Source organism: Mus musculus, chromosome 9, assembly GCF_000001635.26.
Source record: "Mus musculus strain C57BL/6J chromosome 9, GRCm38.p6 C57BL/6J".
Lineage (NCBI taxonomy): Eukaryota > Metazoa > Chordata > Mammalia > Rodentia > Muridae > Mus > Mus musculus.
In genome coordinates, this window is record NC_000075.6 from 66059362 (window position 1) to 66070149 (window position 10788).

The window sequence follows — 10788 nt, forward strand, 5'->3', positions numbered from 1 at the left end:
CCAGCACCACTACAGCACTAGGATTAGAGTCATAAAGTATGGCCATGATCTGCTTTTAGAGCTGGGTCCAAATTCAGGTCCTCATGATTGTGGAGCAAGAACCTTAACACTGAGCCATCTCTTCACCCCTCGACTCCACCCCTTTTTTGTTCTCGGGCATAGGTGTTACTATATTATGCTTAATAGCCAGAAACTAACTACATAGAAGCCGCCTTAAACTCACAGAAATCTTTCTGCTTCTTCCTCCAAGGTGCTGGGATTAAAGAGACGTGCAACCATGACTGGTCGTGTTCGTTTTAAGACAAGGTCTCACTCTAGTCCAAAAAGAACTAGTAGTCACTCTGTAGCCCAGGCTGGCCTTGAACTTTTTACCATCCTACTTCACCCTGCCCAGTGCTGGGATGACGGGTGTGAGCCACTACGCCCGGTCCCCAAGCAAGGCATTATAGAAGATATAGAAGGCTATGCTGTAACGCTCAACCGCTAAATTCAACCCCTAGTACTAAGGTTAAGTGTGTCCAGTCTTCTGAAGACCACCTCCAAATTTGGCAGCGACTGGTCTTTGCACGCCGTGACAAAAGTCTGAAAGTTGGATGGGCAGGTGGGGTCGCAAGGCACGCTGGGGTGCGTAGTCTCTCTTTCTGATACCAATCCCAACGCTGCCTTTGCGCACCGCCTTGACATACCCAATCAGAGGGCTGTAACGTGGCAGCCACCCGCAGCCCCGCCCCCGGCAGCGCCTACCACTCGGCGTCGCTGCGCAGGGAGAACGTGGCGCGCTCCTGGCGCTACGAGACCGCCCGCGGCCCCGGGTCCACCCCACGCCTGGGCGGCCACGCGCACGCTGCGCGTCCACACCCTTTTCCGGTCCGGGCTGCCCGACCGCTCTTGCTGCTGCCGGTGGATGCTGCGCCTCTCGGAGCGCAATATGAAGGTGCTCTTCGCCGCCGCCCTCATCGTGGGCTCCGTCGTCTTCCTTTTGCTGCCCGGACCCTCCGTGGCCAACGATAAGAAGAAGGGACCTAAAGTCACAGTCAAGGTCTGGGCTCCCCTCACCAGCGAGGCCTGCCTTCCGCCGCCTTAGGTCCGGCTCAAGCCGGAGCGGGTCTGGCCCAGTAGTTCCGACCTGAGCGTCCTTGTTCTTGTTCAGTTCTTCCTTGGGTCGACTTTGATCTCTTGAAGCCAGGCTCGCCCTATCTACTCAGACTAGAGAATAACCCAGACTCCCCCAGCCCCCCGCCCTGACCCAGGATGCCCAGCTTCGGCCAGCACGGACATCCTTAGGACGGTCCCTTTGCACATCCCCTGCATTGCTGGGAAATGGTGATGGATCAGAATTGCCGAATCTTTTACTATGGTCTCTCCAGTTTAGTGTGTTTTGTAGCACACACAGTAAATATAGTTAAACTTGCAAGCACAGTGTATCTCCCTGTGTATGTCCCCCTTTTAATGTATGTTTCTATAATCTGGAATCATTTAAAGAGCACAGATTGCTATTCTATAGTCTTGAGAACGAAAACTTTTAAAAAATGTTACATTATTTACTTAGTAGGGAGAGGGACTCGGGTACCACAGTGCAACCGTAGAGGTCAGAGGACAGTTTGCAGGAGTCCATTCACGTTGGTCTCTGGTCTTCAGGCTTGGCCGCAACCGAATTTTCCTCTAAGCCATAAGGCAGTCTGTAATCCTTTCTTGGGGTGGACCCAAGTGCTGTGGCATATATTACTCCCAGCTACTTGAGGGAGACTACAATTTAGCAAGATTAATTACTGGGGTTATTAGCTCAGTGGTGGACGGCTTATCTGCAGTGGCCCACCATTTCGTACTCCCTAGTACTGGGGTTGGAGACTACTAGAGCTTTCATAAGTGTACAGATGGTTGTAGCCACCATCTAGGTGCTGAGAACAGAAGCTCTAGGGTCTGGGAAAGCAGCAGATGCTCTTAACAGCTGCTGTTTCTCCAGCCTGTTTGTTGGATTTGTACAAAGGTTTTGCCCTACTCAGCCACAGCTTTAGGCTTTGTTCTCACTCATGGGGTAACTCCTCAGGCCCTCCTCTACCAAGGCCCCTGTGAAGGCTAAGCTTGGACTTGTTCACTTTCCTTAGGTATACTTTGATTTACAAATTGGAGATGAATCTGTAGGACGAGTCGTCTTTGGACTCTTTGGAAAGACTGTTCCAAAAACAGTGGATAATTTTGTAGCCTTAGCTACAGGAGAGGTAAGTGGCTAACCCCACACAGTAGGGATGGGAGCAGCTGGGGCTTCAGAGTGTGGCCCGTGTGTAGTGGTAGACAGACTTCATTAGCTGGCTTCCCTGAGGATGAGATATTTTTGTATATTAAGTGGGAATAAAGGGGTCCAGTCTTTAATTCTGGAGAAGGCCCTGGAACTGCGGTGACTTACTCAGAGCCTCAGTTGCCCAGTTTGGCACTTCCCAGAGATTGGACTGGTTCTTCCAACCCCTGCTGCTTCCTACAGCTAGTCATAATAGAATAATAATCCACAGTGCTAAATCTGGCAGCCTCACAGTTGTCTCTGCCAAATGGTGTGGCGGCTACTGAAGTGTTAACGTGGTTTTATGTTAGAGAGAACATAGACAAACATGGTACTGTGTGGCTGCAATGTTTAGAGAGTAAACTTTAACATCTGATTTTTTTTTTTTTTTTTGAGTTTTTATTTGAATGTTCTTAGACCATGTGATATGACAAGTTTTGGAATAAGAGCTTTTGGGGGGGGGAGGGGGAAGTAGTGAGTTGGTTAACACTGGTCGTCCTGGAACTTGCTCTTAGATCAGGCTAGCCTAGATTCCTAATTGCTGGGATTAAAGGCTTGTGCCGCTACATACATAGCTGAGTTAGCAGTTTTTAAAAAAGAATAAAAGGGTCCAAGGAACTTGATCCAAGAATATGACAAGGAATTTTTTTTTTAAGATTTATTTATTTATTATATGTAAGTACACTGTAGCTGTCTTCAAACACTCCAGATCTCGTTAGGGATGGTTGTGAACCACCATGTGGTTGCTGGGATTTGAACTCCGGACCTTCGGAAGAGCAGTCAGGTGCTCTTATCCACTGAGCCACCTCACCAGCCCATGACAAGGAATTTTTAAGGAAACATATATTCTGTTTAATTAATTCTGTATTTTAACTTGTCTGTTTTATTTTGTTTTTCCTGAGACAGTTTTATGCTGCCCCTGGCTGACCTTGAACCTGATTGTAGCCAGGGGTGACCTTGAGCCTCTGATTATGCCTCCCTCTACCTCCTGAGTGCTGGGATAACAGGCACACACCACCACACTCAACTTATACCGTGCTAAGGGTAGAACCCAGGACTGTGTTCCTGCTAGGACAAACACTGCTGGCTGAGATATATCCCCAGACCTCTTAAGAGAACACAGAGGGAAAATGGCATTTCATGGCCTGGGTTACATTATTCAAGAACAGTAGAGAGATCTGCTTCCCCCACCTCTAGATCTGTATGCTCTGTGTTGGCCTGCAGTGGCTGGTCCCTCCCTTGGTACATTAAATGCTGCATCTATACCAGAAAGCACTGTGGGCGAGGCTGTGCACGCCTGTCTGCCATCCCCTTCTTGCCTCATTCTCCCTTCCTGTCTTCCCTCTCTCCAGAAAGGATTTGGCTACAAAAACAGCAAGTTCCATCGTGTCATCAAGGACTTCATGATCCAGGGTGGAGACTTCACCAGGGGAGATGGCACAGGAGGTAACTTCAGGCCCTCTGAGCAGAAGAGTCTTGACACTGTAGTGTCCAAGGTGGGGTGGCCAGGCATCTCCTTTCACCTGCTCTAGGGGCCGGCTTCTCTCCTGCATTGAGACTAGCTGTACCCTTCTTTGAAAGGACAGCCCAGTGCAATTAACAAGTCTGTAGCTTGCACCACACAATCTGTTGCTTGTGTAAAACACATGCACATAAACTTAGAGCCAAAAAGATGGGTAAAGGGACTTGAGGCCAAGGCTGATGACTTTGTTTCCTGGGTCTCAAACATTAGAAAAAGAGAAGTGACTTCTGCAAAAGGGGCCTTTGACCACTATGCATGCGCGCACGTGTGCGCACGCACACACACACACGCACACACACACACACACACACACACACACACACTCTACAAATAAGTAAAGCTAGAGAACTGAAGGCAAGTGTAGTGGTGCCTGTAACCTCTGCGCTCAGGTTAAGACAGGAGGTTCCTGAGTAACTTCAAGGCCAGCCTGGTCAATTTTAGCACACCAGGGACTAGAGAAATGACTCAGGTAGAGAGGATTGACAGGAGCAGGGGCCCTGGCCTCCATTCCCATGTGTTGACTCACAACTGTTTGTAATTCCAGTTCCAGGGTATCTGACATCCTCCTCTGGTCTCCTCACGCATATGTGTGGTACACAAACATATATGTATGTAAAACACCCACACACTTAAACTTAAAAATAAAAGCCAGTGTGGTGGCATGTGCAGTGACAGAGACAGATGGATCTCTGAGTTTGAGCCCAGACTGGTCTACAAAGTGAGTTCCAGGATAGCCAGGGCTAAACAGAAACCATCTCAGAAAAAATAATTTAAACAAACAAACAAACAAACAAACAAAAAATGGTAGGCATGAAGCTTAACCATTTGCAAAGCAGATGGATGGGAGTTCTGTGATAGATTAAGTGGGATTCATGTTTACCATCATAAAGGGTAAAATACAAATTTCAGGGGTTTTGTTTTGTTTGTTTTTGTGACTTGGAGCTCCTTGTGTCTTGAGGGTGAGAATGAAACTAAGGCTATAGATTGGACTTTTTGGAACAGGGACAATTGCAGTCTCGTGGTTAACTAAGATTTCCAAGGATGGAAGGCAAATAGGAAGTCTTAGCAGTCAGTATCCAGCCAAGAGCCATTGCAGGAAACAGGCCAGCTCACCCCAACTAGTCTAATCCTGGTTCGCTGCCTCCCCAGAGGCCACACAGTCACCCACCTCTCCTGGTCAGTCCCTGACCTGAGGCATCCTGAGGAGCTGTGGGATGAGCACTAGTGACCTGAGAGCAAAGGAAGTTAGTCACTGTGTGTCACTGGCCTGGAGCGCCTCATGTCATTCCCTGTCATACCAGGCCACCTGTATGCGTGTATGAGGTTGGCTGGCGCACGACATTGCGTGCACGCTAAAGCCAGTTTCCCTCTTCCACCCTGTGGGCTCCATGCCTGGCAGCAGGTCGCTGTGCGTGCCAGGTCTTCTCACCAGCCTGAGAGGACGGCTGCTTCTGTGCTAGCGTTCTCAGGCCCAGCAGTCTGTTAGTGGGTAATGGGGAAACCAACTTTGCAACCAGGATCTTGGAAAGGGTTTGAGGCTCTGTGCTCACCGTCATGGCCCTGAACCTGCACCCCACACTGTTGGGAGCCGCCCTCACATTTGCCATTATAAGATGGCGCTGACAGCTGTGTTCTAAGTGGTAAACATAATCTGCACACGTGCAGGGGCAGTTTTCCCGCCATGTGTTCTGCCTTTCTTGTGATGACAACTGAGCCGATGGGCTGCAGCCAATCAGGGAGTAATACGTCCTAGGCGGAGGATAATTCTCCTTAAAAGGGACGGGGTTTTGCCATTCTTTCTCTTGCTTTCTTGTTCTTGTTCTTTTTCTCTCTCTTGCTTTCTTGTTCTTTTTCTTGCTTTCTTGCTCTCTCTTGCTCTTGCTCTTGCTCTTGCTCTCTTGCTCTCTTGCTCCTGAAGATGTAAGCAATAAAGCTTTTGCCGCAGAAGATTCCGGTTTGTTGCGTCTTTCCTGGCCGGTCGCGAGAACGCGGGTAAGACCACACAATGACAAATGTTCATGGGCATCTTTTATTTTATGTTCCTTGGTAAAAACAAATAGGAGTTCTAACTCCCCCCTCCCCCCGAAGCTGCACCTGTTTTGTAACCCTGGGAAGGTTACAGCAGCCCTTTTCTGAAGGATTCTACACCCACGCCCCCAGCCTGGCCTCACACCCTAGGTGGTCTTGGTCCTGACAGCTTGGGTAGAAGACAGAAGACATCTGTCCTTGTTTGCCACCAAAGCCTAGCCTAACAAGGACAGATCCTCGCCCAGGCACCTGCTGTTTGGGGTCAGCCCCCCCTCCCTGACCTGCTCTGCCTCTTCCTAGGAAAGAGCATCTATGGTGAGCGCTTCCCAGATGAGAACTTCAAGCTGAAGCACTACGGGCCTGGCTGGGTGAGCATGGCCAATGCAGGCAAAGACACCAATGGCTCACAGTTCTTCATAACCACAGTCAAGACCTCCTGGCTGGATGGCAAGCATGTGGTTTTCGGCAAAGTTCTAGAGGGCATGGTAAGTTAAAATGTGGAGGTTAAACCTCGGTAGTCCTCACCAAGGATCCAGCTGGAACGGGCAAGGGCTTCAAGTAGGAAATCTTTTCCCCAAAGGCGCCTAAGCCACAGATACAGACAGGTCAGGGGCACTGGTTCTTCCTAACCTGGCATGGAGGTGGGGAGTGTCAAGAATAAACAGCCTGGCCAGGTGCCTCGCACATGCCTATGGTCCTAGCTTTCAGGAGGCTGAGGCTAGGGGATCACTTGAACTCGGGAGTCAGAGTCTAGGCTGGACAACCTGGGACCACGTTTGAGAGTGCCCGTGTGGTTGGCTCTGTGAGAGGCTTAACCTGGAATGCTTGCGGCCCTGAGTTAATCCCCAGCACCACAATCGGAGCTCCGTGCCCCCAAGGCTCTAAGTCCTAGGCCCCAGACAACCCATCCAGAAGACCTGGCTGAGTTTGTCCGGCTGCGGGGTCCTGTTTGGTCACTCATGGAGTCAGGGGTGTTCGGAATCACGTCTGAGCAGCGTTGGATCAGCTGTCCAGCATCGTGTTCTGTGTTCACCTATGTGGGGCTCTCTCCCAGGAGTGTGCCTCTTGACCCCCGCTCAACCTCTCCTCTCCTGCCTTTCCTGTCTAGGATGTGGTACGGAAGGTGGAGAGCACCAAGACAGACAGCCGGGACAAGCCACTGAAGGATGTCATCATTGTCGACTCCGGCAAGATCGAAGTGGAGAAACCCTTCGCCATTGCCAAGGAGTAGAGAGCCTGGGGGACCTCATCCCTCTAAGCAGCTGTCTGTGTGGGTCCTGTCAATCCCCACACAGACGAAGGTAGCCAGTCACAAGGTTCTGTGCCACCCTGGCCCTAGTGCTTCCATCTGATGGGGTGACCACACCCCTCACATTCCACAGGCCTGATTTTTATAAAAAACTACCAATGCTGATCAATAAAGTGGGTTTTTTTTATAGCTTGGGTGTGGGCTGTGTTTGGGGGTGTATATAACACCTGTCCTGAGTGTGTGTCCCTGTGTGGGACTCTTCTGTGCTGATGGACGCATGCTCCTCCCCCGGGTTCCTGCCTTAGCCTGTACTAGTGCAACCCACCCACTCACCAGGCAGAGACTTTCTAGCTAGCTCCTGTGCCTCATCTTAAGCTTACACCTGTCAGGCTGGGCTAGAAAATACACCTGACTCTTCTCAGCCTACCTCTGAAATTACCTCACACCTTTCTCTTTATCTTGACTTCGCCACGACCCCTGGGCTTTTAAGAGTCTTGAGTTCTACCAGCTACAGCTGTCAGTGCAAACCAGGCTCAGAGCTTTGAGTGGGGATGGGCACATCTGAGCCTCAGCCAGTTACACCTGAGTCTAGTCCAAGGGAAGACCCATTTTCCTGAGACTGAGGCACATAGCTGTCCTGAAAGGTGGCCCAATGCCTGGGCTAGTCAGGGCACTAGTGATGGAGCAGGATGACAGTTAGCCTCTGGCTGGGCTGGTACCGGGCTGGTGCTGAAGCCATAAAGACCCTGGAGCACGCCGTCCACCACCACTTCTGGGAGAGGTTCTGTGGGGGAGACAGTGAAGGAGAAGGAGCTAGCAGGTGATACGCTTGGCCTTGAGCTTGCAGCACTCTGAGCTGCCCACAGGCTCAGCCGTCTACCCAGAATGAGGCGCCAGTGGCTTTCTCTCTTCCACATCTATTCATACTAGCTTTGGAAGACAGGCCCCAGGGGAACAGAGACCTGGTGAGCCAACTGTATTACACTAGCTTCTACTAGTCACAAAGCAAGCTGCCAGTTACAGGAGCAGCAGGTGGTAACCCCAGAGGACAGGAGGGAGGTGCTGATGGGAACTCACCTGGGGAAGGGGTGCAAACGTAGGGATCCATACAGAAGCCAATGACCGGCCGGTGGTGCAGCTGGGAGCTGTGTGAGAGAGGAGTTGTGAACAGTGAGAGTGGAGAGGTGGCGACGCAAAGGCTCATGGGATGGTCACTGAGGACCAAAATCCATCCCCAGGGACCCACAGAGGAAAAGGAAGAGACTGGCTAACAGGCTGCTGGCCTGCCTCCTAGCACACAACCACCAGGGGTCAGCAGGCCTTTAGGGCAGGACTTTGACTTGCCTGGTGTCACTAGGCAGGAATTCCCCCAGGGTGCTGAAAAGAAGAGAAACACTAAGTTGCTTGAGGATACCCAGGGGGATGGTGAGGAGGGGGTGGAGACACTATAGCCCAGGAGACTCTTGCTTCTATTTTGTAACAAGCCCAGTTCCGGAGGTGGAGGCAAGGCAGTTAGAGTAACCAAAGCTGTCCACCAAAAAGCAGCCCCTGTTCCAAGTCAGGAAAGGTGATGAGGGAAGCGGTGTATCAGAACCAGGCCAGGGCCCAGTCCGTTCAAAAAGGAAAAAAGCTTATCCTAAAGGTTCCCTTTGCGGCCGAGGGCCTTGCCACGTGAGCAGGGTTATCCTTACCTCCAGCTGCTGGTCTTGGAGTCTGTAGGGAAATGTCTAAGTCTCAAGAATTCCAGTAACTCCTTGGGCACATCCTGATTCAGGTACAGGATGCCCTAGAGAAGAAGGCAGAGAAAGTCTGCAATCAGATAAGATCCAGCTACTAATTGCACAACCCATTACAACAATTTTGAGGACATTTGTTCCAAAATAATGAAGACTTTCAAGGCAGTAGAAATAAGTATTAGCCCAAACTCAGGGTCATCCTAAGGAATGAACCGCAAAGACTAGCACCACAAAGTGGGCAGGCTAGTCAAATAACTATCACTGTTAGAGGAAGGAGTCCACACACACCTCATGAAGAAAATACAGGAAAACACCCTAAGGGTGAAGAATCTACTCATTGGATTATTCAAAACTTTCAATAACCCAGATAGAAAAGTTCGTACTCATTTGGATAAAGAGCCTGAGATACTGAATAACAACCCCAAGTTGTGGGACCCAACACACTCCCACATCTCTAACTGGGTCTCCCCTGGTCCCTCAGACTTAGGGGCAACCAAGTGTACCCCGTGCACACCTGGATGTAGGTCTCTAATCCCTGCCGGCGCTGTTCCAGTCCTCTGGTCCTCCAGTTGGGCAGGCGTTTTGAGGGAAAGTCAGGCACTTTGTACCGTTTCTTGATCTGTACATCAGTTACAGAGGTGAGTTCCCAGCAAAGCACTCAAGCCCACTGCATCTAGCTGAGGACTTTCTCCAGTCCTCTCTATATGTCTGTCTTTAAGCTTCAACCTGGGACAGCTGGCAAGAGGTGGTTGGGACAGAAGTGACAAGCCAGAGAGTGGAAAGGACGCACACGGACAAGGTCAGTCTGAGCTGAGCTCTAGCCATTGCGTCCTCCCCGCGAGGGGCCCTGCAGCCCAGGGGGAGTCGCCTATGATCTGCACCCTCCTGGGGGCTGGGACAGTAATGGGGGTGACCAACCAGAAGCTGGGATCAGAGCTCTTTCTCATGCCACCGAGGGACCTGGCCTGGAGCCAAATCGGTGGGTAGTCCGCGACATCTCACCCGCTTGTGTAGAGCGTGGAACTCGCTGTAGCGCCGCGGCACGGTGTGTCTGCGTCCGCTGTACAGCACCTCCACTTGGAACACCTGGCGGGCGGAGGAGTGCAGACGGCGGGTCCAAAGGATGCAGTAGGACCCGCGCCGCGAGACGCGCCCAATTTCTGGTGTTAGAAAGGCACAAAGCCGACTTGGCGTGCCACCATCAGGGAAACCCCTTCCGAACCCCAGACACACCTGAAAGAAAAGGGTAACCGGCCCTCCCCTCTGCTCCAAGCGACCCCTCAAGAGCCCAAACCATTGTCCAAGGGGCTGGCAAAGCCAAGTAACCCCGAACCTTTGCGACGAATGTCCTAGCCCTGAATTCTGGGTCCCTTTTGCGCTGATCGCGAAGATAATCGGTAGATCCCCGCACACACTCTTCGTCCATTTGCTCACCATGTGGCCTTTCTCTGGACTCTGCCTGGGCCCTTCGGCCTCGGGCCCCACCGAGGGAATGTGAACTTCCAGCATCCGCGCCCCGACCCGGCTGCAGCCTCTCCCGGATCGAGCGCTTGGGCACCCGAACTCCCTGGAGCAGCCAAGCAGCCCTAAGAGGCTGACCCGCCCTCGGGCTCCAGGCCCTGCCCCCGGGCCGTAGGCTCCGCCCCACTCTCTGGATTTTTCAGCCCCAGGCTCCACCCTCTGATACGGGAGCCCGCCCTCGCCACGCCCAGGGTGTTCCCTGGCTCACTAAAGTCCTGAGGCCAGAAGATAACACCATGGGTCGCCATGCAAGGGAAGGAACCTTCAGCAGGGTCACCCATTTGTCAAACATTTCCCTAGTATCCCAGGTAGTCAGCCGAGGTACATTTTACCTGGTCTCTCTAAAATTTCACCTGGTCTTTGTTGAATGTCCTGGATGCTAAGGTGTCAGAGGAAGGCACAGTGGGTTTCAGGTCTGGGCTTCCGGTTAGGACCATCCTTGTTCTTAGAGAACCTA

The 10788-nt window shown here is 51.5% G+C and overlaps 2 protein-coding genes across 4 annotated transcripts; one reads left to right on the plus strand and one right to left on the minus strand.

Annotated features, from left to right (window-relative positions):
- The first annotated feature begins 807 nt into the window (after nucleotides 1–807).
- Ppib (peptidylprolyl isomerase B) lies at nucleotides 808–7268 on the plus strand. Its single transcript, NM_011149.2, has 5 exons — nucleotides 808–1039; nucleotides 2106–2219; nucleotides 3628–3721; nucleotides 6126–6310; nucleotides 6934–7268. The coding sequence occupies exons 1-5, from the start codon at nucleotides 905–907 to the stop codon at nucleotides 7054–7056; spliced, it is 651 nt and encodes a 216-aa protein (NP_035279.2). The 5' UTR covers nucleotides 808–904; the 3' UTR covers nucleotides 7057–7268.
- Snx22 (sorting nexin 22) lies at nucleotides 5813–10398 on the minus strand. 3 transcript variants are annotated; one of them, NM_001025612.2, is made up of 7 exons: nucleotides 10245–10370; nucleotides 9813–9896; nucleotides 9325–9429; nucleotides 8766–8860; nucleotides 8419–8451; nucleotides 8152–8219; nucleotides 5815–7858 (listed from the first exon to the last, which is right to left on the minus strand). In NM_001025612.2, the coding sequence occupies exons 1-7, from the start codon at nucleotides 10317–10319 to the stop codon at nucleotides 7740–7742; spliced, it is 579 nt and encodes a 192-aa protein (NP_001020783.1). In that variant the 5' UTR covers nucleotides 10320–10370; the 3' UTR covers nucleotides 5815–7739. The 3 variants fall into 3 exon arrangements, with proteins under 3 accessions (NP_001366264.1, NP_001366265.1, NP_001020783.1); NM_001379335.1 differs by lacking the exon at nucleotides 8419–8451 and having other exon boundaries at nucleotides 5813–7858; nucleotides 10245–10398; NM_001379336.1 differs by lacking the exons at nucleotides 8419–8451; nucleotides 9325–9429 and having other exon boundaries at nucleotides 5813–7858; nucleotides 10245–10398.
- Between the last annotated feature and the right edge of the window lie 390 nt (nucleotides 10399–10788).